The 27,257-nt window shown below is 65.0% G+C and overlaps 3 protein-coding genes and 1 long non-coding RNA gene across 7 annotated transcripts; all 4 read left to right on the plus strand.

Moving 5' to 3' along the window:
• ZFP41 (ZFP41 zinc finger protein) lies at window positions 1-3,656 on the plus strand. 3 transcript variants are annotated; one of them, XM_032315477.1, is made up of 2 exons: window positions 1-198; window positions 2,533-3,656. In XM_032315477.1, exon 2 carries the CDS (start codon window positions 2,728-2,730, stop codon window positions 3,307-3,309), a length of 582 nt encoding a protein of 193 aa, XP_032171368.1. In that variant the 5' UTR covers window positions 1-198; window positions 2,533-2,727; the 3' UTR covers window positions 3,310-3,656. The 3 variants fall into 3 exon arrangements, with proteins under 3 accessions (XP_032171368.1, XP_032171366.1, XP_032171367.1); XM_032315475.1 differs by lacking the exon at window positions 1-198 and adding an exon at window positions 1,114-1,265; XM_032315476.1 differs by lacking the exon at window positions 1-198 and adding an exon at window positions 1,595-1,945.
• LOC116574723 lies at window positions 3,656-10,863 on the plus strand (the record flags this gene model as incomplete). The annotated part of the gene is made up of 5 exons (XM_032315474.1): window positions 3,656-4,063; window positions 4,463-5,290; window positions 5,603-5,953; window positions 8,805-8,916; window positions 9,098-10,863. Coding segments are annotated over 3 exons (1,254 nt in total), but the record flags the coding sequence as incomplete, so codon positions are not given.
• A 2,419-nt stretch (window positions 10,864-13,282) lies between these two features.
• GLI4 (GLI family zinc finger 4) lies at window positions 13,283-19,708 on the plus strand. Of its 2 annotated transcripts, XM_032315472.1 has the most exons (4): window positions 13,283-13,339; window positions 14,784-14,942; window positions 17,824-17,940; window positions 18,664-19,708. In XM_032315472.1, exons 1-4 carry the CDS (start codon window positions 13,291-13,293, stop codon window positions 19,575-19,577), a joined length of 1,239 nt encoding a protein of 412 aa, XP_032171363.1. In that variant the 5' UTR covers window positions 13,283-13,290; the 3' UTR covers window positions 19,578-19,708. The 2 variants fall into 2 exon arrangements, with proteins under 2 accessions (XP_032171363.1, XP_032171364.1); XM_032315473.1 differs by lacking the exon at window positions 13,283-13,339 and having other exon boundaries at window positions 14,849-15,111.
• A 3,864-nt stretch (window positions 19,709-23,572) lies between these two features.
• On the plus strand, window positions 23,573-26,964 carry LOC116574726. Its single transcript, XR_004279460.1, has 2 exons — window positions 23,573-26,167; window positions 26,525-26,964. It is a non-coding gene; the product is annotated as an uncharacterized LOC116574726 (long non-coding RNA).
• Window positions 26,965-27,257: the final 293 nt, after the last annotated feature.

The raw sequence follows: 27,257 nt of genomic DNA on the forward strand, positions 1-27,257 counted from the left end.
CGCTGGCGCGGGAGGCGGGTGCGGCGGGGCCTGCCGGGGCGGGCGTCGGTCCCCGGGCCCTCGACCTGCAGCCGGGGACTCGCCGGTTCCCTCCGCCGTCGCTCGGGCCCGCCCCCCGGCCCAGGGCCGCGGCCTCTCCTCCTCCGGCTCCCGGGCGCCGCGGGGACAAGGGCGAGGAGCCGCTCGGAGCGGATCGAGGTGACGCGGCGCCCCGAGGCCGTTGGCGGGGCCGCGCCGTGCTGCCCGCGGGGCCCTCTCCGCGGCCGACCCCGCTCGCGGCTGCTGCAGGCGGGCCCGGCGGGCTGGCGGGGCGCGAGCGTGTCTCTGGGTCCCGAGCCGAGCCCCGGGCTTCCGACGGCGGGGTTTGCGGGGACCCGGGCCGCGGGGGCTCCCCGCAGCCTCAGGAGGCCTGGCCGGAGGGGAAGGCGCTGCCCCGGCGTTGCCCCGCGCGCCGCACCGCAGCCCTGGGGCCGGGTGGCCCGAGCGCCGCGGCGGCTGCGAGGTGCGGGCCTGGCCCTCGGGGCGACGCGGTTCGCGGCTGGTGCGGCGCTCGGTGCGCGCCGCCGTCCGGGCCCTGCCGGCGGGAGCTGGGCGGCGGGGACGAGCCCCGAGGACGGTTCCCGAGCGCGGCGTGCGGGCTCCGGCCTCGCAGCTGGCGGTGCCGGCGGGAAGGCGCCGCCTCGGAGCCGGTCCCCCAGGAGCCCGGAGCGCAGAGGAGCCCCGCGCGGGCGCTGCAGTGGGTGGGTCCGGGGTTGAGGGCGCTTTCCCGGCGGCTCTTGGTGTTGCGGTTTCCCGCTGACGCTGCTCCGCGCACTCGCCTCCCCGGGCCGCCCTCAGCCCCACGAGCTGCCCTCGCCCTCGGTTCAGGCTCCGCCCGGGTGCTGAGAGCGGCTCCTCGCAGAACCTGCCCCGGGCAGGGCCTTTGGGGCGTCAGGGGCCTGAATCCGGACCTCGCGTGCCCGCCCATTCTCCTTCGGAAGGAACCAGGCCCTCGGGCTCCTCAGGAGCAGGATTTCACCGCCGCCTCTGCATGGGGGCGCGGAAAGCCCGAGCCTGCCCTTTTGACTAAGAGAATTCAAAGTATTCATAGCTTCCAACTGCTTGTGGTGCCTGGCTGGCTGCGTCCGTGGAGCCTGGCACTCCCCCTGGGGTCTTGAGTTCAAGCCCCCACGTTGGGCATAGAGATTACTTAAAAATTTTTATTTAAAAAGCTACAGTGTCGTCATACACACGAGTTGGACAGACACACAGATGAAAATGTTCAGGTAGATAAATGGGATGGAAAACACGATTCAAAGAAAAATGCACCACTGGGTCATTACCACCTAGGACATCACATTTTGGGGTGAGACAGCCTGTCAGGGATACGGTAGCCATCACAGGCCACGAGATACCTTTTCTAGGAACGCTGTTCACAGGAAATGCTGGAGGGTCAGAACGGGACCTGCCTTTGGAGCTTTCGCTTTTAAAAAGAAAGGCTTTTTCTCAGTCTCGTGAGCTCTCTCACTAGCAGAGAGTCTGAAGTTTGTCGCGGCTTGACTCTGGGGCTCCGCTGATTAGCACGGAGAGAAGAGGGGGGTGAGGAGTAATACAGAAGAGGGAACTCCGCAAAGGAACTAGGGGCTGTGACACTCCTACAAACACGGGGGGCTGTTGGATCCCATGTGAGTTTGTGGTGGGATTGGGTGCTGTTAGATGGAGCTAGGGATCAGGTGTTCACAGTGTACGCAAGATCTAGGTGTTTAAGGAGTGGGCTCTGGTTCAGGGCCCCAGGGAGGACTGGAGCCTGGTCAGTGAACAGGGAATGGGGGCAGCGTTTGGTGGAGTCAGGGAGGCGTCTCCGAGAAGGGCCCATTCAGAGCTCCGAAGTGAGGGGTCGGCCCCATAACACCTAACCTTTGGCCTGTGTCTGGAATCAACCAAGCGCGGAGGCAGGAAGGACTGGGTATGTTTGAGGAACCTAAAGAAAGCTAGATGGTGAAGGGGGGTGAGGAGGGGGCCCAGTCAGGCAGGTATAGGGCTCGTACGTATGAGGGAAGCCACTGGGGTTTGGGACAGATATGTAGGGGCTTTGCCGGCTGCTGTATGGAGATGGACCATGGGAGGAGGGCTGGGTGCCCCTGGGGAGCCAGCCCCACATCTCATCCATCTCAGACTCCAGGCCCTAGGTGACCGGAGGATAGCTTCCAAAGGGGCCCTTGTGGGTCCCACAGGCGGAGAGCACATTGTCTGGTCCCAAATACAGGCAGTGGAGAAGGAGGGAGAAAATGGGGAAAAAAACCACCATGGGGACCACACCGTTACTGGTCCCTGGTTCATGTCAGAGCCCACGGACACAGGCCTGGAGACCCCATCCTCTGGGAGAGGGTTAGAGCAAGTGTTGTGTTTGAAAGGGGAACCAGCGAGCAGAGAAAGGGCCAAGTTTCTGGGTGCCCCCATCTGTCCTTTAGCCTCTGCACTGCAGGGGCCCACAGCTGTGGTCCTCGCGCACACCCGTGTGATCTAACCTTCACGGTCTGGCTTCTCCGGCAGCACAAGGATTGGTGGCGTCCTCTCTCCGGTGCAGACCCTGCCCCAGAGCCCAGAGCGCTCATCACTAGCTCAGGAGGATCAAGAGCTGTGACTAAAGCAAGAGCTTTCGGAAGAAGTGGGGCGTCTGTACCCTGGCCTTTCTCCTCAGCCCATCCTGGCTTCTAGTGTCCCTTCCTCTCCCGGGAACAAAGGAAGATGGAAAAGCCCAGGGGCAAAAAGAAGGCACAGACCCCAAAAGAAGAAGGAGATTTGCTAAAGGACGCTCCCAAAGAAGAGAAAGCTTCTGGGGAGAAAAGGGTCAACCAGAGGTCGGCATCGGCCAGGAAGGCCGGCCTGAGCCCTGGAGACGAGGAGCAGGTGTTCAGCGCCTTCGATGCTTCGTTTCAAGACGACTTTGAGGGGGTTCCTGTGTTCGTGCCTTTTCAGAGAAAGCAGCCCTTCAAGTGTGGCGAGTGTGGCCGCGTCTTCAAGCACAAGACAGACCACCTTCGCCACCAGAGGGTTCACACGGGAGAAAAGCCCTTCAGGTGTGAGGAGTGTGGGAAGACGTTCCGGCACAGCTCCGACGTCCCCAAGCACCAGAGAATCCACACCGGAGAAAAGCCCTTTAAATGCGGCGACTGTGGGAAGGCCTTCAACTGCGGTTCCAACCTCCTAAAACATCAGAAGACGCACACCGGAGAGAAGCCGTACGAGTGCAAGGAATGTGGGAAAACCTTTGCCTACAGCTCGTGTCTCATTCGCCATCGGAAGCGTCACCCCCGGAAGAAGCACTGAGCGAGGGCCGCTGCGCCGTGTTGGTGCCGATGGGAGCCGTTCCTCCCGCAGCACCTGCGCGATGCCGCGGGCTCCGGGAGCACAGCACGCCTGTGCCTGGGCGTCCCCGTCGCCGTCTGGAAAATCAAGCCAGTGGGGGAAGCAAGTGCTTGAGTGTGCTAAAGACCTGGACCGATACACCACGACAACGTGGGAGGGGCTTGTGGCCCCAGAGACGCTGGGGACACGAGCAGCCGTCTGGGACTCTGGAGATGGCTGCTTGCGAGTGGCCCAGCACCTTCCACGGCGGCCTCTGCCCATGGCGTCCGCTGTGGCTTCAGCCCTCTCAGCTCCCTTGAAGACTTGACTCTGCAGATCCCCGACCTGCCGGGTCCTCCCTGTGCAGCCTGGCGGGAGAGCGGTGGCCCTGAGCTGGAGCTGTGCTCTGGGGTCGCGCCCCCAGCGCCACACCAGACACCGGCCGGCCCCACTCAGCCGGCCGTGGGGACAGCGGTTCGTGCTCCGGCTTCCCTCCTCGGGCTGCAGCAGCCCCACCCCCATCCGACCCCTTGTGCGTCCCCCTGGCCCAGGTGAGCGGCCTCACTCACCCAGGCGGGTCCCTCAGGACCTGTGCCGCCACCGTGGGAGATTCCTGCCCCGGACACGTGGTAGACGTCCCGAGGATGTGCGGGCAGCTTCGAGCTGGCCCCATCTGCCACGAGGCTCTTCTGTTGTGAGGCCGTGCGCCCTGCCCCCCCGGAAGGCAGCTCTCCAGGTTAGTTTCACTTCTTCCTGCCTGGCCCCCAAGTTCCATCTTATCCCCCGGGTGAGGCCACATGCTGTGCCCACTTGGTTTCCCCCCGGGAGTGGCCTGGAGGAGGCTCCATGTTCTCAGAGTGGCCCGGTGTGTCCCAGAGTTTCTGACAGTGTAAGGGGAGCCAGGTGACCGCCAACCAGCAGGTAATGGGCTTTCACTAGGAAAATGTTGATGCCACACTTGCAGCTGTTGGGACTCCCAGAATGGCCTCACTCTTTGGGGTTCCATCCTGCAAGGAGGCCCTGAATGAGGGGGGAGACCTGTTTCTCCATCAGGAGGTCACAGACGCCAGAGGGCAGGTGCTCCCGGTGGAGATGCTTCTCCAGGCTGGTAGGTGTTTGCTCCCCTTCTTCCTAGAAGCCGCAGTGTTTCGACGCCGGAGCTGGCACCCCGCCCGGCCCCAGCGCAGCCCCCCCAGCTGACTCCGCTCGCCCCAGGCCTGGCAGGGAATCCAGGGGGACACACCGTGTATGGTCCTCGATGGGCAAGATAGCCGCAGAGGCCGTCACAGGGACATTAGCAAACTTCGTGTGCACACTGTCCACTGGGGGGCAGAGCTGCATCAGTTTCCCGGGGCCTGCTTGGATCGCAGCCATCCACCTGTCCTTGTTGGGAAGGACTAAGGTTTTCCCAGGGGTATGCGGTCATGATGTCTGCGATTTACTCTCAGACGTTCAGCAGAGAATACAGGACCTGTGTTCACTCGGAGCGCGACGAGGCAGATGGCGCGCGCTGGTCGTTCCCGCACCTGGAGCAGGTCGGCAGACGTCTTCTGTGAAGGGTCAGATAGCGACCGTTCCTGGCCCTGCAGCCCTAAGGCGTCTGTCCCCGCGCAACTCCACTGCGGCATGTGACCGCAGCCCCGACAGCACAAGGGAACGCGCGTGGCCGAGTTCCGCAGAAGCTGTATGTGCACAGACCGGCAGCCACCAGGCTGGGTGTTGTCGGGGAGGGGCGCGCGAGAGTCACCCGTCCGGGCGCACGTCCTCCCAGACCCACTGCTGGGGGGAAGCCGGGAGCCCCAGGCAGAAGGAGACCCTGGGAGGCCGCGGAGGGGCCCCGAGCGGCAAGCCCTGCTGCTCGTCTTGGGGTGCTGGAGCGCAGGGTGCGATGCCCGGCCAGAGGCCACCCCCACGGCACGCACGACGTCCAGGGCTGTCCATGTCCTCCTCAGCGTGTCGGGTTGTCTTGTGTCGCCCTCGGCCCGCAAGGACGACAATGAGCCTAGTATGGTGTTAATGCTTCATTTCCGTTTATTTAATCAACTTCCTTAGCTTATATACAGCAGGGTGACCAATAAGGGGTCAAGCAATGGGGAGAGCCAATGAGAGCCCTGTTACTATGCTGATTAAATTTGATACAGCCAATAACTATGTCCTCCTTTAGGCGGGCTTCACCGGAAAGTTCATTGTATACTTGCAGCATGTTTTGCTAGCAGTGAGCCAAGCACCTTCTTGTAATGGCGGGGACTTTCCCGGCCAGAGGCAGTCCCCGACAGTCTTGTCTACGGCCTAAGACACGCCAGGTCGCATGTGTCTGTAGGATCTGTATCCCAGGTTGCCACTGGTTTCTGTTCGGAGGGCGGCGAGCGTGGTCTGTGCCGCTGTCTGGAGGTAGGGGAGGGACGGCTGACTGTCTCCTAACGGGCACGTGGGCTGTTTCTGGCTTCGGGCATTATAAATAATACTGAGATAAATATGTTTCTGCATTTAGGGCTGACAGGATGGGTGCCCAGACACGGAATGACAGGTGGAGATGGTGGCGGCAGGCACCCTGCTCTGGGCCCTGCAGGGTGGGCGTCCCAGCGGCACAGTCGGCGGCTGGCCCGGCCTCTCCATCAGCAGCCAGGTGGGTTTTCGTCATGGCCAGGTTGTCAGAAGAGGATACATGCTCTGACCCCATGGCTCCGATTTCTAGAGAGGGAGTGCGTGGGGAAGAGCATGGGCTCTTGGACTCCAGCCAGTGCCTTGGCGACGTGCGACCAAGGGCATGTCCCTTAACCTCCTCGTGCTGCCTCAGTTTCCTGTGGCGTGACATGGGCATCCGCACGGGGTTTACCCTGACCCAGCGAGTCGCGTGAAGTCGCAGGTGCAGGGCCAGCTCCCCGCAAGTGTTTCAAGAGTGTCAGCTTGGGGTGAGCCTGGCTGACGCGGTGGGTGGTGAGGTCCAGCCCTGCGTTGGGTGTGGGCGTCTTGCCGTGGGGTTGTGTTTGTAGGGAGGCGGACATTTGCCCGTGTGCGTGGGAGGCGGGCCGTGCACACCCACAGCCCTCAGCGCCTCTCCCAGGAAGGCTGCTGGTGACTTCAACTGCACTGGCCCACAAGAGAGCCACAGAAAAATACATTTTAAAAAATAAGACTTGGAAATTTGTTTTTCCAGTACAGTTGAGTCATGAGAAAAGTCACAAAATCAATCTCAAAGCAGTGAGCGGCCTTTTCTGCCTCCTGTCTCTCTGGAAGTTTTGAGGGGCTTTCTATTGTTCTAGTGAAACTCCTCTCCTAAGAAAAAGAAAACTCTCAACAATCTGACCCAAATTTTAAAAAAAAAAAAAAAAAAAGACCAAATCTATAAAACGTGCCGACCTCCCTGACACTGAAGAGAGGACTCGCCCGGCTTCTCTGGGAGCCACAGAAGCTGCATGGGGTCATGTCACCCCCAAGCACTTCCGTCCCGACAGCAGACAAGCTAGAAATCAGAAGCTGAGGCTCCGGCTTTGGAAGTTACAAAAACGAGAACGGAACAAATGCACTGTGGCACGGAGGAAATCGCAAGGAGCAGAGAGCGGCATAACCCATGGGCACGGAGGCCGTTGTGGGCAGGAGACAGTGGATGCTGGTTGTTTACCAGGACCGTTCAGGCTGGCACTGGCCAGCAGCAGCGTCCAAGAACAGAGCAGGAGCCACCGAACCGTCAGGAATGCAAAGGGGACGTGACAGCAGGGACACCAGGGATCGGGGAAGCCAAAGCTCGGGGCCAGGGAACGGAAGCACAGACGAGGAAGGGAGACTGGTGCGCGAGCAAGTGGCCCAGAGACCCCGTGCCTGCCACGCGGGGTGCGTCCGGAGTCTCGAGTCTTCCTCGAAGAATGCAAGTCCCGATGTTATACAGAGGGTCAGGAACCCATTCTGGTCCTCTAGGGACTCAAAGGTTGAAAAGAGGAAACCCCTTGCCTTACTTTATGAGCTGGGACAGCCCGGATGTCTGTGCTCACGGCCGCAGAGGCCGGCGCGGCGCGGACAGACCCGGTCCCAAAGGGCAGGAGCGCAGCTCATAGCACAGCCAGGTGAGGTCTCCTTCAGAAAAAGCAAAAGTAGCTCAAAACGGATGTGATCTCTCCCCTCAACCGATGGGGGAGGGGCCTGTTATCACAGAGTTAAGTCTGTGCCAAAACCCACCATCCGTTCGTGATTCGGATGCCTTCATAAATAAGGAGCATTGCAGGGTTGTCTAAACCCGCACGGAACCTCTCCCGGCACCCGGAACAGTGCTGTGGCCCGGGCTCCCGTGCGGCCCACGTCCCCTCTGAGGGCAGAACATAAGGGGGCCGCCTTCACGGCTCCCCCTGCGCCCGGAGCCAGGCCAGGAGGAAAGGACGCACTAGGATTACAATAGAGCCCCCGAGTATGGTCGTCAGCAAGTGACCTACCGTCTACACAGAATCCACACACCGTCCCCGCGTACTGGACTGAAGGGCTGAGCAGGCTCTCGGCGAGAAGGTCAGCATCGGGACTCCCAGAGGACCCCGGTGCGAAGAAGGGGAGTAGGGTTCCTCCGCGCCGGGGGGTGCGGTGCTGTAGCAGGCGGTCGCGGTGGCCTCTGGAGGACACAGCTCGAGTGTCCCTCACCAGACAAGCGTGGTAATGCCGCCAGACGCGGGCTCAGCTGTCAGCCGCCAGGGAAATAAGCGCAGACCCCTGGGTCGCACGAGTGGGAGCCTCGGAAGCCCGGGGCAGAGTGCCAGAGGCCGGCGGGGACACGGCTCTGCACTCACGGGAGGGGCCGAGGCCGTGCCTCCCCCACACCGCCCGGCAGGAGATGTTCCCCGGGGACAGAGGATTTTAACAGGTGCAGGGTTCTGCTGGGAATGATGAAAAGGCTTTGAGCGGAGGGCATAAGGCCGTGCTGCACGCAGTTAAGTCAGTAAACACCTGCGTATTTCCTGCCGCGAGAACAGTCCGTGGAGTCCGCGGTCCTGGTAGCAGCGCTCAGTCCACTTTAGCAACAAAACCGCATTTCATAGCAAGTTAGAGACGCGCCCTACCGTGCTAGCCCAGAATTCTCGCTCGTTAAAATCCCGTAGGGAACCTCTGTGCACGCGCAGTAACGTTGCTAGTGCATGTGGAATGTCAGAAAAATTGCAAATAACCCCAGCGTGTCCCTGCAGTGGAGTGGGGCGGCGGGCGGGCGGCAGTGCGGGGCTCCCGACCCGCCGGGACCGGGGGCGGGGCTCTGAGCTGCTCTCGAATCACGTCATACCCACGACGTTTCCGGGGTTTACGTGGGTTTGAAATGTTAGTTTCTAACTTCCTTAACTTCTTTGAGACCTGATGCTCCCCCCGCTGCTCCGTTCTGTTGCTGTCCAGGCTGGGGGGCGTGGGTCAGGACCTGGCCACAAGCACGGGCCAGTCTGGCTCCTGCGCCAGGAGTGGAGTGGGGGTGGGGCACAGCCAGGTCATAATTGCATTTCTTTGTTTAAAAGGTAATTCGTGTCCCTTTCTGGCTGTGAGAGCAGATCACCCTGGTCAGGAAGCTCCTGATGCGTAAGAGTGACCCGTCCAGCCGGACAGGCCAGCCCTGAGCCCCGGGAGGCGGTGAGGAGGGCGCGGGGCAAGCGGAGAGGCCCGAACCCAGACGTCCTCTCCGTCTGGGGGCGCGGGGGCGGGGCTGGGCTGGAAATCTCTGGGCGCTGGGGGTGGTGCTGGTGGGCAGGTGACCCCCAGCAGGTGGGCGGGGTGGTGCGACAGGTGAGCGGGGCCTCCTGTCCCCTCGCAGAGCCCCGTGAAGGCAGCGAACACCCCGAGGGCCCTTCACCGGTTCCCCAGCCTCTCCGAAGGCCACAAAATTCACACCCGTGGCCCGCTGCACCCAGGAGGGCAATGCGGACACCACCCGCCTTCTAGGGAAGCGCTGCAGGCAGAAACCCCACAGGCAACGTCAAGAACTTCCCCAGCATCCTGGGACTGTCCCAGAGAAATGCCTTTTCCAAATGGAAAACCTTCAGGGACCCCCGGCTGAGCGTGGTTCTCAAAGCCCGATGCCCGGGACCACTTAGGGCCGCGCCCACAGAGCACCTCAGCCCCTGGCCCAGCCTGGAGGGCGTGGGACAGACACCAGGCCAGGGGCCATGGAGGACACCTGCGGATGACCCAGGGAGGTGATGTGGATCATCCTTCATGCTGGCGTCCTGTGAGCCGGGCCAGCATGTCCCTGCGGGACCCCTGCCAGGCCCGATCTGAGGGAAGGTGGCCGCCAGCGCTGTGGCAGAGTGGGCAGTAAGGGCCACGCAGCCGGTGGGGCTTTGCTTCCTCCTCCGCCTGCCAGTTGGGGGGTTGTCCTGTGACCAGGCCCACTGCGGTCCTGAGGAGGCTGTAGGCACCGGGGTGCTTCCTGGCCTTGATTTGCAGCGGCCTCTGTGTCCGTCCCCAGTCTGGACACCAAGTGTGCTCGTCCTTTCCCTGCAAGTGAGTGAGGCCCCAAGACTCACCGCGGACAACGCAGGTCCGGACACAGCCCAGAGACCTCGGCTTCGGGGAGCTGACCCCCGGGCTCCCGAGTCCTGGTGCTCGCAGCAGAAGCTTGTGGCACAGAGGACACTTGGACATTTGCTCTGGAGCAGGATCGGCGAGGACAGGGTTCTCAGCCATGACGGAGGGGTAAAAGGGGTGTCCCCAAGGCCCAGGGAAGCAGTGTTGGACCAGAAAGGGAATGGACTGAAGACCAGTTCAGACTGGGACCAGCCACATAGATGAGGGGCAGACTCCGGTCTCGCGCCCAAGGACACAGCTCTGCTCTGGGTGGGGCCCATGCCTCCTGGGACCTCTGTGCACTGAGCATAGAGTTGGTCGTCTCCTGGTGTCCCAAACTCCAGGCTGCCTGTTCCACAAACCCACAAACCACAGGGTCCTCCCCCTGACCGGAGTCCTGCCAGGACCCAGACAGGGCCAGGGGGCCCTGGGGACACTGCTGCTGGGCTTGCCTGCCGTCTCCATAGGTGTGGGCTTCCCAGGCCTGCAGCCTGAGCCCCACCCCCCTGCCGGTGCCTCCTGCCCGGTGCCCACGTGGATGCCAGCACCGAGATCCGCACGAGCTCCCTGTCACACTATGTGGGCCCCGAGTCCCTGCAGCCACCCCGCGGCCATCTGGTTCTAACACGTGCGTGTGTCCTGGTGAGCTCGGGCAGCGTCCTGGGATCATCTTCACACCGCCGGCAGAGCGCGTCCACTGGGCTCTCGGCACGCAGCTGCGGGTCCCACGCGGCCGAAAATGGGACTTTCCCAGCAGTGACCTCTGATGGACTCCGGCTCCGATCCCTTCACGGCCTTCAGGCCCCAGAGCGCGAGCACGTGCGCATCTGGGGACACGTTCCATTTCGGTTTATCCGAGTTCTGTGGTTTACGCTCCATGGAGCGCTGCCTCCATCCCGACCGGCATTGCACTGGTTCTGGTACCTTCCAGCCACCCTTCTCCCCACCACACGTCCTGTCCTGCTGCTTGTGGATAATCTGTTTCCCCCGTAATAAACTCTGTTCTGACCCATTCGCTGGGTCCCGCTCATCTCCCTGCAGTTTAGGGGTGCAGTCGGGACTCCCCAGGGCCTGCAGAGCCAGAGACCCAACTGGTCACTTCTTCCAGGTCTCTTGGGGGCTGCCTCACATGAACCAGACTCATAAGAGACTGACAACCAGAGATGGAGTCTGCTGGCTCAAGATGGGAGTGAGCCCTCGGGGGACAAAATACTATGTCCCTCCAGGGACATGGGCCTCCTGGCCCCAGATGCTGGGGACCTAGGGGTTTCTTGGCGGCTGATGCCTGTACTCATAACGCTGGAGGGGGTCTGGGAGGCCCTCTGCCTGCTTCCTCTACTGCAGAGCCCGGGTCGGCGCGCCCTGCCACACTGTTGTTCTCTTCTGAGGCCACTCCTGCCCCCCAGAAGGGGACATGGTAATGTCTGGAGACATTTTGTGTTTGTCACAACTGAAGGGAGGTGCTACCGGCGTCTGCTGGGTGGGAGCGAGGAAGCCGCTCAGTGTCCTGCAGAGCGCCGATGTCCAGTGGCTGAGGACCTGGCTAAGGATGGAACTCCAGGTCAGACCCAGAGTCAGGGACAGGTGGGGAGACACACAGGCAAGACAGAGAAGAGCAGAGCTGTTGGCTAGGGGAGGGCCAGGCAGCTCTCTACAGAACCCTACACACTTGGTAGGAGGTCTGTGGAGGCTGAGGAGCCTGGCTACTGGGCAGCTGGGGCTGTGGCCCCCGAAAGTGGGGCAGAGGCAGGCGGGACACCTGACTGGCTGGGAGTCTCCACACCAGTAATTACCCACCCCCACCTCCCCAGCCTCGTAGGAAACAGGAGGGTGCTCCACCCCACTGAAGCTAACCCAGCAGGGCCACGCACAGGCCAGCAAGGAGACGGTGAGGGACAGACTGAGAAGGGGAACTGGGAGCCCCCAGCTACCTCTGTGTATCGTGGGCATCGTGTCCAAGACAGAACTCGGCTTGTGGCACTGCCCTGTCTCGAAGCAGGCTTTCAGTCAAACTCCAGCCTGAACCCCAAGTCATCGTGCCCCACATCCCAGCAAGCAGCGGGTGCTGTTAGTTTGGTCCCCAACACGGGCCCTACCCAGCCCACTCTCGACCTACATCATCCGTCCCTTCCTGCCTCCCTGCTGTCCCAAACTGCTGTGAAAATGCACAGCCGATCTCACGCCCCAGCTCAGGACCCTCCGTGGCTCCCGGTGCACTTAAAACCCAGGCTCCTAATGGTGCCTTCAAGACTGCTTGTCCACCTTGTTTCATTCCCCCTTGGCTCACCACACTCCCAGCTTGCCTGGTTGCTGCAAAACCCTTGGCAACACTCATGCCTCAGGACCTTGGCACATGCTCTTTCTTCTGCTTTGAATACTCTTCTCTCGAGCCTTTGTGTGACTAGCTTGCCCCACTCTCCTCCTCCCTTCCTCTGGTGTCACTGCCTTCCTGAGCCGTCCTTGGATCACTAGGCTCTTGGAAGCTTCCTCCAAGTTCTTACCGGGGCTGTGGTGCCGGTGTGTTTGCCGATGTGTGGTCTGCTCTCTCCCACGTACTGGAATGGTGGCTCCATCGAGTCAGGGAGCTAGCCTGTTCCCAACGTACCCCTGCTCCTGGCCCAGGGCCTGGCATGAGGTCAGGCAGAGGCGAGCAGCGGGAGGTTCTTCGAGAACCTGCAGGGCTGGGAGCCTGAGGTGCGGGCAAGGGAGGCAGCTGTGGCAGGAGGCTGCCCTGTCTGCAGGTTTTAACCCTCCAGGGGTCAGCGGCTCGGGGCTGCCGCTGCCTGTTTGCCAGCGCTCACCCCGTCTCCCCACACCGAGTCCTTCACTTGTCCCCGATGCCCCAGCTTCTCTGCCGCCTGGCACCCGCCTGGGACCTGGGACCAGATGCCGGGATTCTTGGGTTTGGGCTCCCTCCCTGCGTCCTGGGCATCCCCGCAGCCTGGAGCTCCCTGGCTGGTCCTCCCTGGTTGTCCTCGTGCTGTCCACCCGCCCGGCCGAAGGGCCAGCGTCCATCCCGCCGGGTGAGTTCGCGGAGCCGTGCCGGCTGTCCGCTTTCCTGCAAAGCCGGACGCCTGCTCCCCTCTCTGCGGCCGCAGAAGCGACGGGGCGCGCGTGCAGGAGGCGCTCCGCGGTGAGGGGTCGGGAGAGCCTGCGGCCGCGCCTCCGCGCGCCCCGGAGCTCGGGAACACTTGGCGGGCCGCGGCCCGGAGGGCGGTTGAGACACCCCGTAAAAGAAGAGAATCTGGCGGCGACTGACGGCGGCCAGCGGGACCCCGCGAGGGCGGCCGCGCGGCACGGACCGCGCCGTGGGCGCAGCGGCTCCTGGAGAACTCGGGCCTGCCCGCCACGCCCCCGCCACGCCCCGCCCCCGCCACGGAGGCGGTGTCCTCCCGCGCCCAGAGCGTCCCGGAAGTGCGCGCGGGCGGGCCGGGGCGGGGCATGGGCGCACTTCCGGCCGGCGCGCGGGCGGCCGCCTCCCGCTCGGAAGGTGAGTGGGCGCCGGGCGGCGGCGGCGGCGGCGGCGGCGGCGGCGGCGGCGGCGGCTGTCGGGGTTCCCGGCCGGTCCGCGCTCGCGCGTCGTCCCCGCGGGCCCCGCCCCGGCCGCACCCCGCGGCGCCGTGACCTCGGCCCGGGCCCGGCCTGGGGGCGCGGGTGGGCGCCCCGCCGCCCCGGGGCGCAGAGGAGGCCTCCGCGGGGTGCGGGCCGCAGCGGGCGCACCGGTCCCCGGCGAGCGCGGGCGTCCGTGTGCGGGGCGCCTCCCCACGCGCCGGGCACCGCGGGGACGCAGCCGGCTTGGTGCCCACTTTGCAGGTGGGACGCGGAGACAGAGAAGTCCTCGGCCGGGGGCGTGAGCGCCGGACCTCGGCCGGGCAGCCTGCGCCCTGCCGCCCAGCGCCCCGAGATCGGGCCCTTCCCCGCGGGGCTCAGGCTCCGGGCCAGGAGGAGAGAGGGCGGGAAGGCCTGTTCCTGGCCGGGGCGTGTCTGTCCCTCTGCCCGCCCCCGCCTGCAGCCGTGTGGGGTGCAGTCTGCGGCCGGAGCCCGTGCAGGCGGCCGGGTGGGCGCCACCCCCGCGCGGACAGCCGGGGCGGGGAGCGTGCCCCTTCCCTGAGAAGTCCTGGGAAGCGGACCGAGTAACTTGAGCTGGACGTAGGAGGTGGAGGGCCCGCGCCCAGACGTTCTGACTGCGGATGACCCTGCGTCCACCAGGGTCCACTTCCCTGAGAGTCCGCGACCCTTCCTGTCATTAGGGGGTGCGGTGTGCCGAGATGGCCCAGGCGCTGGCCAGGAGCCCCGCGGCGGCTGCCTCCCCACGTCCTTGAAGCAGACACTGTTAGCGGCCCTTGGTTAGTGTCCTGTAACCCGTGTCCTCGCCACACCCCAGTAAGGAGCCCCCCTTCCCCACAGTGCGGAAGGAAACCCTTCTCCCCCGGCACAAACCATTCTTGCAAACCAAATTAAAGCAGGTACCTCGAACCTTAGAGGAGGCGCAGAGCCCTGTGGGCTGCCCGTGTGGTCTCCAGCGGCAGCCTCCGGGGCTCTGCAGGGTCTGCGGGGTCGGAGGTCCGCGGTGCTCCCCTCAGGAACTGTCTTGAGATTTAATCTGGAACGTTCATGCTCCAGCAGGCGGAGTGCGCCTTCTCACCCTTCTCCGGGGTGGCAGCGCCCAGCAGTGCTGCGGGAGGTTCTTCGGGCTGGGTCCCTGCAGGTGTGCAGGTGCTGTCCTCGTGATGTGATGTGGCGGAGCAAACGTACCAGGGGCCCAGCTGATCTCACCCCCGGCCCCACGTGGCCTCTCCGGCATCCTTGTTCCTGTCCACACCCCATGAAGGAGCCCCCGGCTCCCTTGCGGCTAACGGGCAGCTGGCATTGCCCCCACCGTCCACTCGTCCCTCTGACCCCCCCTTATCCTGCCATGGTTTTCATTTCCCCAGGTCCCAGGTGTGCATACCTTCAGCAGGCCTTGGGGAAGATGGCGACCCTGGGGGACAGTCAGGAGCCCCCTCGTGTCCTGTCCCCGGTCAATCTTGCGTCACCAGGGACACCTGGAACCTGCCAGCGCGAGGCCCAGCTTCTCCACGGTCATGAACACGGTACTCACCCTGCGCTGCACTCCCTCCGCCTCCCTGCACCGTCCGCCCGCCCCGCGCCACTGGCACTGCCTGCTGGAAACAAGGCAGCTCACCGGGTGCCGGGGTTCCTGCACCCTCGCACTTGGGTCAGGCCAGGGTAATCCGTGGCGGAGGCCAGAGACCGAGCCCTGTGAGCGATGGCTCCCCGGAGTCCCCTGGGACTGGGTTTCGGGGACTGGGGAAGAGCGGCCTCAGGGGTAGGGTCCTGTGTCCCGCCCTCTCCCTTTATGAGCTTCTGTTCCCACCCCAAGAAAATAGCACCCAGAGTTCTGGGCAGGCCAGTTTGGGTTGGGGGCCCCCCAGGACCTGCAGGGATGGAGCTGCCGGCCTGTCCCCCCTCCTGGCAGGGTCTCAGGATGTCAGAGGCGTGGAAGTAGCCAGTGACTGGTGGGGGCCAGGGGCGGAGAGGATGTCCAAGCCCATGGCGTGGGGTGCCCCTGGGTCTTACTCGCACTCAGCCATCAGGAAGCCACAGGGGCTCTGCCCGTGCCCCACGTGCCACAGGAGGCCTGGCCTCTCTTCTCACAGCTGAGGACACCATGAACTGATGACCGCCAGGTCAAGGGCTTGGGCGTGTCTCATCCCACTCTTGGCATTACAGGAAGTGACGTGATGACAGCGGAGATGCGCCAGCTCTGTGCCGAGGACTCCCTGCGGGCTGTGTTGGAGCCCAGTGACCGCCCTCTCCAGGGCTTTAGCAGATGAGGACAGTGAGGCCCACAGGGGTCACACAGGGCTAGGGAACGTGTTCACCCCCAGCTTAGTCCAGGATCAGAACGGGAGAGGTTCCTAACCTGCGCTGCGCCTGGCTCGGGGATGGCCGGCCCCCGGCCTCCTGTCCGTCCCAGGGGTGGCCAGGCTGGCGCTGGGGGCGGAGCTGGGTGCTGCGGGAAGAAGCACATAGTCTGCAGGGCTCTCCCTGCACGGTGCTTTCAGGCCTGTCCCCCACGCAGTCAGCATTACGGGGCCCGCTCTTCCCCTCCAGTTTCTCACATCCCCCCTCACAACAGCTTGGCAAGGTAGGACCTGCTGTACCTGTGTTGCTGACACGGACATGGAAACCCAGATGTGAGCCAGTGGAGGCCGGTAGGACTCAGAACACATCATTGGGACTCAAGCCTGGGCCCTCAAGCCCACCTCCCCGCACTGGGCCCAGCAGGCTGGGGCTCGGGGCTCGTGTCTCCTAATAGGCAGGACGTAGGACCGGGGAGGGACTGTCCTGGAAGACATGCTGACCAAGCCAGTCTTGCTGGATGTGAAGACTGGTGCCGGGGATGCAAGTCCTCCCGCTTGCAGCTTCAGCACTCCCTGTGCTGTTCCGAAATGGGTGGGGCGGGGGGCTGTTGCCTGCCAGGAAAACAACCAAGACTGACCCTAAGGAAGAGAGGCATGGGGCCTCCGGCAGGCTGTGAAGGAGGAGGTGTGGCTGGAGGGTGGGGGAGCCCAGGGAGGTCCAGGGGGCCAGAAGGAGGAGAGCAGCCGGACAGAGAGAGCCGGGCCGCACGATCAAGCTGCTGTCCGGGGCAGAGACTTCCGCTCGCCGTCTCTGGGCCTCATTTCCCTTTCCGGTGGGTTCCTCAGTGCCGTGTGGTCCACCCATGCCCTCAGAGGAAAGACCCCAGCATCTCAGGAACCTGCCCAGGGCCCTCCAGCCAGTGAGACCAGGACTTCTGGAGCCCCAGCCTCCCTGCTCCCAGACCAGAGTGGGTGGTGCAGGCCGGAAAGAGCACTGGGGGTGGGGCCTGCCCTGGGAAACCTGGTGTCCCCATGCCCGCACCAGGGCTGGATCCCACAGTCTCCCACATCACCTGACGCAAGAGCCAGTTTCCAAACTCTGGCTGGACACAGTGCTGGAGGGGGTGGGAAGGGGCAGAGGACATCCTTGAGCGGGGAGCCATTTGTCCTTTGGGTGGGGTGGGCACGAAACTGGTCCAAAGAGGTGGCGGCCACTTGTCCCCGAGCCTCCAGATCAGGGAGCTGGGCAGGTGGGGTGTGGGACAGGACAGAGACATTGGGAGCCAGAGTGCTGTGGGGCTGGCCAAGGGGCCTGGCATGAAGCTATGTCCGCCAGAGCCCAAGCTTCCAGAATGAGTTCTGGAAGGCATGGTCTGGAACCCTGGGGCAGGAGGGGCAGCCAATGGGCAGCGGCAGGTGACGGAGAAGGATGCGCCTCCCCCCCCCCCCACCCCACCATACCACAGCCCGGAGGTGGGGAGGGACCTTGTGGCCAGGGCAGCACCCCCTGCCCCCCAGCAGGGGCAGGCTTTCCAGATAGGGTTCCCCGCCTTGGCACTGAGACCTGAACTCTGGCTGTTCCCCTACCCCAACTCCCTTCTCCCTGTGTCCACGTCCAAGTGTGGACTAACTGCCATTTTACAAACAAGGAGTGCCCCTTCCAGCCGGAAGAGTTTGCCCCGCCCTCTTGGCCCCAGAATTCCTTCGTGTCCACAAGAGCCCAGGCCTGGGGCCTCCACAGAGGCAGAGCACTGTGTCACAGCACCCCCCCCCCCCACCGCCTGGAGGTGCCCAGGGCCTTCGGAGGTGGTGGTGAGCGACTTGGGGGCTGGGAGAGGGCAACGTGTGAAGGCTGCAGCCCAGAAAGGCCCGTGTTCCCAGGACTGCCCCACACTCCAGAGCAGCCAAGCAGTGCCAGAGGGCCCTCGCTCTCAGGGAAGGAGTGTCCCATGGCTGCGCTGTCTCCCCTTGTGGCTCTTGGGGAGCATCAGCCCAGTGGGCCCCCCAGGAGGGCAAGGAGCAGGTGGCATTCTACAGGCAGCTGAGCGAGGCCTGGGCTAGGTTGGAGAGGAGGGGGAGATGAGCCCCCGTCCCCCTTTGCCCCCAGACTCCCCTGGCTGCAGCCCGGAGACGCTCTCCCAGCCACTGCCCGAGGAGGAGCCGTCCGGCCTGGATCTCCAAGATGTGGAGGAGGTCCAGATCGGCAGAGACACCTGCTGGCCAGGTGAGTGAGCAGAACCCCCGTCCGGCCCTGCCGGAGTGCACGTCCCATGGCTGCACGTCCCGCGTGCCGGGCTCTCCACAGCACCCCTGCATCAGGCACGACCACTGCCAGGACACCAGCTCATTTGTCCCTGCCTCAGTGCTCATTTCTGTCCTGGAGATGACCCCTACCCGGTTCAGTCCTAGTCTGTCACTGACCTTTCCCCAGGCTGTGAGTGCAGCCCAGACCCCTTCCCTGAGCCCCAGAGCTGTGGCCGGCCAGCATCCGCTGCTCAGTGGCACTCTGCAGCCAGAGAGTCGTCTGGGTCCCCTACCCATCGTGTGGTGCCCTGGGCCTCCACCAGTCCCCTAGTTCAGCTCTGGTCCCCACCCCCTTCCCTACAGCCTGGCTGGGGCAGCACTCCTCCCACCCCTAGCCACACGCCCGCCCTCACGCCACCCCATGGAAGCCCTGGGAGCCGACCCTCCCCGCCACAGTGTTAGGAGCAGCGGGCCAGGCCAGGAGACGGTGGCCACCCAGACTCCATCCTGTTCCCGGCGGTGCCCTGAAGTGGCCCCATCCCTGCCGGGAGCCCAGGCGGCCCCTTTTGGAGCAGGGGGCGTGGTCCAGGTGGGTCCGCCGTCACCCCGGGCTCCAGCAGCTAGAGCGGCAGAGCCGGGGTGCGGCGGAGGGAGAGGCCGATGCCCGAGGGGGTGCCATCTGCCCCTCCCCATCTCTTTTCAGACTCGGAGGCAGAGCCGGAGCAGGCCCCGTCGTCCCCTCACCCCCACCACCCTGAAGCCGGGGCGGACCAGGCCGGGGGGGCACTGAGGACCCTTTCCCGTAGACCCCGGTGTGGGGGCCGCTTTGGGCAGGAGTCCAGCTTGGAGCGGCCTGCGGGCCAGCCGCCGGGAGCCGCGCCCTGCTCCCAGAAGAGGGGCCCGTGGCGCGTGACGCTGTTGTCGCAGGGAGCCCCTGGGGCGGCGGGGGAGCCCGAGCGGCCCGGCGATCTGGAGGGCGGCCGGGGGTCGGGGCCCGGGGTCCGGCAGGGCGGCCCGCGGGGCGGGAAGCCGCACCGCTGCGAGGCCTGCGGCAAGAGCTTCAAGTACCGGTCGCTGCTGCTCAAGCACCAGCGCATCCACACGGGCGAGAAGCCGTACGCGTGCCACGAGTGCGGGAAGCGCTTCCGCGGCTGGTCGGGCTTCATCCAGCACCACCGCATCCACACGGGCGAGAAGCCGTACGAGTGCGGCCAGTGCGGCCGCGCCTTCAGCCACAGCTCGCACTTCACGCAGCACCTGCGGATCCACAACGGCGAGAAGCCCTACAAGTGCGGCGAGTGCGGCCAGGCCTTCAGCCAGAGCTCCAACCTCGTGCGGCACCAGCGGCTGCACACGGGCGAGAAGCCCTACGCCTGCAGCCAGTGCGGCAAGGCCTTCATCTGGAGCTCGGTGCTCATCGAGCACCAGCGCATCCACACCGGCGAGAAGCCCTACGAGTGCCCCGAGTGCGGGAAGGCCTTCCGCGGCCGCTCCCACTTCTTCCGCCACCTGCGGACCCACACGGGCGAGAAGCCCTTCGCTTGCGGCGCCTGCGGCAAGGCCTTCGGCCAGAGCTCCCAGCTCATCCAGCACCAGAGGGTGCACTACCGGGAGTAGCGGGCGGGCGGCCGCGGCGGGAGGGGCCCGGGTGCGCGGAGGTTGTAGAGAGAGGGCTCCCGCTGCCCCCTCTTCCCGAGCCGCGTCGCTATCCCCGCACGCCCAGCGGCCCAAATAAATTTTTAACTGATGGAAGTAGGAGTTGCTGCTGCCTGTGTCCGGAGAGGTGTGGCTGGAGTTTGGTCTCTGGGGGCCCTGCCAGGAGGCCTCCTGACTTAACCTGGACCCATAGCTGGGTGTTTTCAGGTGCAGGGAGCCCAAGTGGGGCAGGCGAGGTCAAGTGGTGGCTGCCCAAGGCAAGGGCCCTCCTGTCCCTTACCTTGAGCCGTGTGCGAAGTGGCCCAGGCTTCACAGCTTCCTCCAGCCTCCAGAAGAGGTGGAGTTCGGGGGGTGGGGGGACGGGATGTTTGCCCTCTGGTAGGCATACACCTCTGCGGCTTTGGCCCAGCCTTGGCTTTGGCCTTCCTCAGACCTGGCCTGCAGCTCTGACTTCAGCCTGAGGTACAGGAGAGAGATCAGCTAGGTGGAGAAGCCTGCATGTTCCCTGCCCCACCTGCTTCCTCCTGAACACTTCAGGGACCCCACCCCACACTGAGGAGCTGTTCAGCCCCTCCCGTGGCTGCAGCTCCGAGCTGGGCCTCCCCAGTTCCAAGCCCAAGGGCCTCTGGCTGGACTGCTTTACTTCTCTGGGCCACGCTCCCAAGGCACCATGGCCACCAAGCACTTTGGACTCCTCGCTCTGTGCCCCCACTCAGAGCAAGAGCAGGTGTAGGGGAGAGGAGTAAAAGTCAGGGTCAGGCAGTTTCTGAACCCCAGCTTTGAGGCTCCAGACACCTTATGAGTCACCTTTGCTGGCCTGAAATAGAAAAAGCCGCCTTCTCCCCCCAATACGGCAAGGGTCATGTGGGACCTCGGCGTTCCAACAGCCCTGCACGCACAGTCCCCAGGGCTTCACAGGGAGCGGGGGTGACAGACTGTGCACTGGAAGGGTCAGCCCACCACCTCTGTGCCCAGGCTGCACTCGGATGCTGGCACCGCGACCAGACCTGGTAGGCGGCCACCAAGAGCGGAACCTGGAGGTCTTCCACAGCGCCCTAGACTGTCCCTAGACGCCAGTGCCCCATGCACCTCTTACAAGGACTGGGTGGGACGGGGCCTGCACAGGTCAGACTGGACCTTTTTGTTCTATTCAGTCCTTCAACTGATTGAATGCGGCCCACCCACATAGGAGAGGGCGCCCCTTTCAGCCTGCTAACTGAAATGTTCATCTCCAGAAACAGCTTCACAGACAAACCAGAATAATGTCTGACCAAATGTCTAAGCGCCCCATGGCTCGGTCAAGATGACACATACAATTCACCACCACAAGCAAGGATAAGAATTGTCCTTAAGGCATAGGGTCAGCCTAATTCCTGCTGCTACAGAGGGGCTCTCGCCGTGACAGAGCGGAGCCGAAGGCAGCCCCAGACCCGCCTCCTTCTAAAGGGGCGAGGAGTCTTCTGAAGCTCAGGCAGCTTGGAAACATCCGGACCTGCGCGACGAAGCTTTGCACGCTGGAAAAACCGGCCGCAGGTTGGAGAGCGGCGGAGAGGACGGTCCCGCGGGGCCGCGGGGTGGGAGGCGCGGCAGAAGGAGCGCGTCCTTCCCTCCCCCGGCGCCGCCCGCTCCGTCTGGCGCCCCTAGCGGCAGGGCCTGGCACGGCCGCACCGGCCGGAGAAGCGGCGTTCGCGGGGCCTGGCGGGGGGTGGGGAGGGGGACGGCGGGGGGGACGGGAGGCCAGCGGGGAGCGCGGGTGGAGGTGAGGGACAAAACTTAAAGTGTGGAGCCACTCGCATCTGAGTGTTATTCACAAGAGAAATGCTAAAGGCCGCAGTTTAGTCCGTGCTCAGGTGGCCTCAAGCGACACTTTGCGGGAAATCCTCACCCACGTGCAACCCCCCCCACGCTGTTCCTGGGTCTCAGACACACGGCCACAGGGGCAGACCGGCGCCCAGTCGGGGCTGGAACCCGCAGTGCGCTCGAGAGACGAGGTGGATGTGCTGGCCGGGGAGGGCACGGGCTGGAGCGCGGCTTGCTGGAGCCTTTTGGGGCGGTGGGGCGAAGACCTGAGGACCGTCACGAACGCGCCAGCGGCCAGCGCGAGCTCAGGCTAGGTTCAACATCAGCGATTCACACCGGAAAGGAGCCAGTGAGTGGACCAGACATGGCGAAGCCTTTGGGGGGGGGGCAGTCGGTGCGGGATCAGAGTTGACGTGCAGAGACACCCTCTGAATGTGGCGAATGTGGAGAAGCGCGCTGGCTGATCGCGGAGTCAGGGAGGGGACCGTGGATGCCGGGCTCAGGGACTGGCCGCAGCCGTCTGCACTGGAGGGAACCGTGTCGCTGTCACCATGCGGGGTACGACCATCACCCAACACTCCTGGCGTCTGCGAAATACTAGCGAGAGGACCTGCCGCACCCCTGCAGCGGGCTGCCACCATGAAGCCTTCGGGCAAAACCCCCATGCCCCAAACACCAGCACCATCACGAGGGAAGCAGCAGGAGGTGACACTCTCCTTCCCTCGTGTTCCACCGCCACCACAGCCGGGGCCCTCGAGGCGAAGGGCTGTGTGCCGCACCCCCACGCTGAGCCCAGCTTGCCTTGGTTGCAGGAAGCCAGAGCTGTCTCCTGCCGCTGCTGCGGGCCCCACCGAGACGCCCAAGAGAGGGAGGCTTCTCTACAGTCTGTTGGACAGTGCACACATTTCAGGCGCGCTCCCCAGCCTCGCCCTCCCTGTTGTTCAGGCTGTACCTCCGCCTTGGGGTAGCTCCATACACCCCTGTCTTGGCCTTGGAGGTCTCATGCTGCGCTCAGCGAATTCTTCTCAGGCACCGGCCTCCCCCAAGACCCCTTGCCTTCTTTTCCTGAATCTTATTTCACGGGGTGTGAGCATCCAGTGAGAGGCCATCCGGTTACACCGGCCTGGGAACGTGCTGGAAAACAGCTCGCCAGGCCTGGGGTAAAGCAGGGAATCTGGGTTTGCTCCCAACACCCCCCCAGGGACAGTGACAGCGCTCCAGCTTGGGACCCTCTGGTCTCATGCGCCCTCAAAGGAGTAGCACCTGTGCGGGCAGGTGGGGCTCAGACCCCGCCTGGCCCGGCCGCTGGGACTGCCCGGCACACAGCCCGGCCAGCCGTCCCGGCCGGGGGCTCCGTTCTAAGCACCCGACTCCCTCGGCTGGCCGCAGGGCTCTAGGACTGGCCTTAGCGGTGCACGCGGTGCCCTCGCCCCAGTCCCAGTCCAGGCTGCAGCGGTGCCGGCCTCGCCGGGCGTTGCCCGCGGCCCTTCCTGCCCGGACCACTCCAAACCCCGCAGACCCGGGGGTCTCCACTCAGACGCTGGCCTCCCGAAGCCCCTCCTACGGCCTTCCGGGCCCTACACGCCAGGTGCCCCCGCTCATCGCCTCCGCGACCGCTGCGCGGAGGCTCCGGCGCCCCGGCAGCCCGGCACCTCGGACAGCTCCCGGCTCGCGCGCCCGCCTCAGTCTCTCGGGCGCCCCCGCGCGGGTCCCCGGGGCCGGTCTCCGAGCTTCCCGGGGCGCCCGGAAGTGCCGGCGGCGCGGGGCGGGACTTCCTGTGGGCGCGGCGCGCGCCTGCGGTTCCGCGGGCCGGGGTCGCGGCCGCTTCCGGCCTTGCGTCCTGTGGCCGCCGGGGCCCGCCGGGGCCCGCCGGGGCCAGGGCGGCTGGAGCTGCAGGAGGGAGCCGAGGAGGGGCGGCGGCGCGGGCGTCCCCGCTCCGGGGCCTCCTGGCTGCTGCTTCGCCGCGGCCCCGGCGTGACGCGCGCGTCCCCACGGCTCGGGCTTGCGGGGCGGTGCCGGCGACCCGGGCCCTCGTCGCCCTTCCGGGGGAGACTTACCGGGAGGAGACTTACCCAGCACCGGCGCGAACCCGGCGCGAACCCGGCGCGGGGCTCGCGGGAAGCCGGGCGGGGCCCCAGACGGAGAGTCGCCGTCCGCGCCGCACGGGGACCTCCGAGGGGACAGCTGCCCACGTGTGCCCGCGGACTCCCGGCCCTTTCCTGGGTCTCAGGCAGGGGATGTCCTCTGTCCAGACCCGCCCGCGCCGGCCTGGGAGGCGGGTGCTGTGACCCCGGCCCAGGGCCTCCCGGCCGGCTGCCCCGGTGAGCACCCCCGGCTCGCCACCAGCCCGCAGAGGGTCGGCGGTGAGCCACACCTGGAACAGACGGAGGGACCTGCAGGCACAAGGGGCAGATCGCTTCCCTGGACCGCGACCCACTCGTCCGCCCAGCAGCACCCTCCGCCGGCCCCGCCTGGGAGAGGGCACCAGGCGATGGAGCAGGAGGCCTTTCACGTCTCTGAAAGGCCTAGACACTGTCCACGGTCCCTGCCCTCCAAGGGCCCTTAGGCGTCTTTAAAATCCTTGGGAGTGTGTTCGTGGATTCGGGTTTTCCCTCGCGGGCCTCTCCTGAGCCTGAGCCTGTCCATGGTGTCGCCGCGGGGCGGCCTCACGTTTCCTGGCCCCTGAACTCGGAGAGCTTGCCCAAAATGCACGGCTGCTGTGGGACACGGGAGACGGAATTTTCCTGGCGCGGAGTGGTTAGCGGAGTGGTTAGTTTATCAGCGTGTAATTTAACATACTTAAAACTCCCCCACCTTCAGTGGCCTGTCCCTGTGGGGGCCTGGCCTCAGATCGCGGGCCTCACCTGAGCACGCGGTGCCGCTCGCGCGCACCCTCAGACCGGCCCCCTGGGCAGCGACCTGCGGCTCCGGGTCAGCGTCCTGCCCGCAGAGGCTCCAGCCAGACCTCTCAGAGGTGGGGCCTCCCAGGCTGGGCCGCAGGGCTCTCCTCACGGCTCGCCATTCTGCATGATCTTGATCTCCATGCTTTTGGCGGTTTGAGGGAAGTCAGTAAAAAGCAGTATCTTTGGCCGGAAGTTCTGGTTTATTTTTCGGAAAGGTAAGCAGATCCTACATATTTTCGGCGACTTTGCTCTGTCGCACTAGCACCGGGCCAGCCTGAAGCACACGAAACACAAGCTGCAGGGGCATCTTTCCAGTCCGACACAGGGCGCGGAGACCCTCCTGCGGGGACCCCGGGGCAGCCGGCCAGCGCCCCGAGCAGGCTCAGTGCAGTGGTGCAAGCCGGCGCTCTGTCCCGCCTCCCCGCTGCCGTGAGACAACGCTACACCAGCCAACTTGCCGCCTGCAGGCTCTCCTCCCCCTACCCCTGCAGGAACCACAGTCCCAGCTCCTGAGCCTCCCAGGTGAGGCCCATCCATGAGGAGGCCAGACCCCCAGGGGGTTAAGCTGCACTCCTCACATGTGGGAGTGAGGACGGGCCAGGGGCACACTGCCAGCCCTTTCCCGTGTCCCCGTCACAGCTCTCCTGCCACCCGGCCCTGGGCCCTTCTCAGCCTGCCTCTGGCCTGGCCTCCCCCCTGCTCCCAACACACCCCTTCCTATCCGGAGCATCTGTCCTTGCTGCCTTTTAATCCCTCACCCAGGCTCTAAGAAGACCCAAGGCTCCACGCTGTGGCTTGGAGTCTGATGATACTTGCATGTGCCGCACAAGGAGGAGCAGATTCTGCTGGAAATCCTGGCGGAGACAGACCCCCGGGGTGTGTGTGAGAGGAGAGGGGGTGGGCAGAGCTCCCAAGGCCTCGCCACTGGGCCAAAGACCTGTTGGGTCCTGCAGAAGCCATGGGGTGCCCTGGGGCTGGTGGGGCTGCCCCCAAGGAAGACGGGAACCATGACACGAGCCCGGAGGCAAAGGCAGCGTTACCTGAGCCTGGTGACCCACCAGAAACTGGACAGGTGGGAGACGCCGTAGCTGTGGCCCCGGCTGGAGGGGACACTCAGAATCCAGTAGGTGTGGGGAGATCCAGTGGGCCAAGCCAGCAATTCCCCCGGCGGAGTTCTGCAAGGTCACCCGGTGCGGGGGCCCTCGCGCTCCAGCCTTGGAAGCTTCCCGGCGGGAGCAGCTTCCCGAGGGCGCTGGGGGCTGGAGGGGTTTGGGCCTCCGGCCGGACGCGGTGAAGCAGGGGCGCAGGCCCACGCGCGCGAAGCCTTGCGAGCCCAGGAGAACCTCGTGCACAGCTCGCCCTTCACGCCGCACCCGCGGCCCCACAGCGGCGAGCGGCCCCGAGCGCGCCCAGAGCGCAGACGCGCCTCCAGCCGCTGCCGGCCCCTGACCCAGCGCCGTCGGTCCGCGAAGCCCAGGGAGCCCCGCGGCCGCGCCAGACGCTGGGGTGCGCCCTCACCCCGGGCCAGGCTAGCCGGGCCCTACCGGCGGGAGACCCAGCGGCCTGCCGTGGACAGACTCGCGGGGAAGCGCAGGAACGGAGGGCGGCGCGGACCCACCGCGGCAGCCCCGCGCCGAGCCCCGGACCGAAGCTCCCGCCCAGCTTTCCTGCGGCCGTCGGTGCCGACGGTCCTTCCACTGCCAAAGGGCTCTTACGAAGGGTCACTACGCAAATAGTCCGTCCTGTCCAGCCCCTCACATAGTTTGCGGGCTCCTGGTCCGGGTCCTTGCCCCGCGACACGGAGTCGTCCGCTCCCTGGCAGCTCGCCCCGGGCCGTCGGGGGGGCAGGTGCGAGGGGGCAGGGTCGCGCAGCCCTTCGGGTCTCAGGGCTGGGATCGCGGGCTCGGGGCGGGGCGGGGCGGGGACCGTCCTGCAGCACCGAGGGGGCGGGGCCGGCGGCCTGGGGAGAGCCTGCGCCGGGGGCGGGGCCAGGGGGGGCCGGCGGCGGGGCGGGGCGGGGCGGGGGTCCCGCAGGTGGTGGGAGCCGAGTCTGGGGAGCGGAGGCCGGACTTGTCGCTGGGAACGCCGCTTGTGGGAGGAGCCGCCCGCCACAATACCCGAGGTATTCCCTGGAATGCGTAGGGAAAACTGTCTCCTTCGAGAACATCCTTTTAAAATGTCTTAATTTTTACATGTTTTTTATAGTTAGAAATAAGTAATGCAGTGTGTGGTGGGCGTTTGCGGATGCCGGCGGCCGGGAAAAGCCTCGGCACGAGATGCGGAGGCTGGACGGGCAGGCTGCCCTTGGGGACTGTCGGACCGGAGAGGCTCCAGAGGAGGCCGGGGCCTGGCCGGAGGGACGGGGTGGGCTGCAGGGTCCTGACGAAGCTCTGGGCCGCGCAGCCTGTGATCTCCATTCTGCCCTCTTCACTGGGATTGTGAAACTTCTTTTGGACCAGAAGAGTACCTATCCTGGGGTGGGGGTGGGGTTTCCAGACGGCCTGGGCTCATTCCCTCCTGGCCCCACTGCTGGCCATGAGCCAGGGCTGTCCTCCGTGGTCTTGGCCCTCATCTTTCTCCTCAGGTCACAGCAGGATGACACACCCTAGTCCCCATGAACCTGGCTGTGCCTACAGCTTGCAATAGAAGGGAAGCATGACGAGCCAGCAGGCTTTCTTTAGATTCTTTTCGCCCTCTGCTTAGTGACCAGCAGTGTTTTGTCAGCCTGGGCCCGGAATGAGGAAGACTGATGGAGCAGAGCCCGCCAGCTGGTTCCCAGCTGGTTCCCAGCCACAGAGACTGGGTGCTGGTGTCTCAGTACCAAAGCAGCCAGGATCATCCTGACTCGGTGAGGCTGTCACTTCCTTTACCCATGTGCCAGCTCCTTCCTCGGGAAACCCCCACTTTCTCCTCTGCAAAGTAGCGTCTCTCTCTCAGG

This window comes from Mustela erminea, chromosome 16 (genome assembly GCF_009829155.1).
Source record: "Mustela erminea isolate mMusErm1 chromosome 16, mMusErm1.Pri, whole genome shotgun sequence".
NCBI lineage: Eukaryota > Metazoa > Chordata > Mammalia > Carnivora > Mustelidae > Mustela > Mustela erminea.

Coding starts and splice junctions, on each gene's coding strand:
- GLI4 (XM_032315472.1), top strand. CDS start 13,291: ATGGGCGCACTTCCGGCCGGCGCGCGGGCGGCCGCCTCCCGCTCGGAA. Junction 14,943..17,823: donor TCTCCACGGTCATGAACACG/GTACTCACCCTG, acceptor CTTTGCCCCCAG/ACTCCCCTGGCTGCAGCCCG. Junction 17,941..18,663: donor CAGAGACACCTGCTGGCCAG/GTGAGTGAGCAG, acceptor ATCTCTTTTCAG/ACTCGGAGGCAGAGCCGGAG.
- ZFP41 (XM_032315477.1), top strand. CDS start 2,728: ATGGAAAAGCCCAGGGGCAAAAAGAAGGCACAGACCCCAAAAGAAGAA.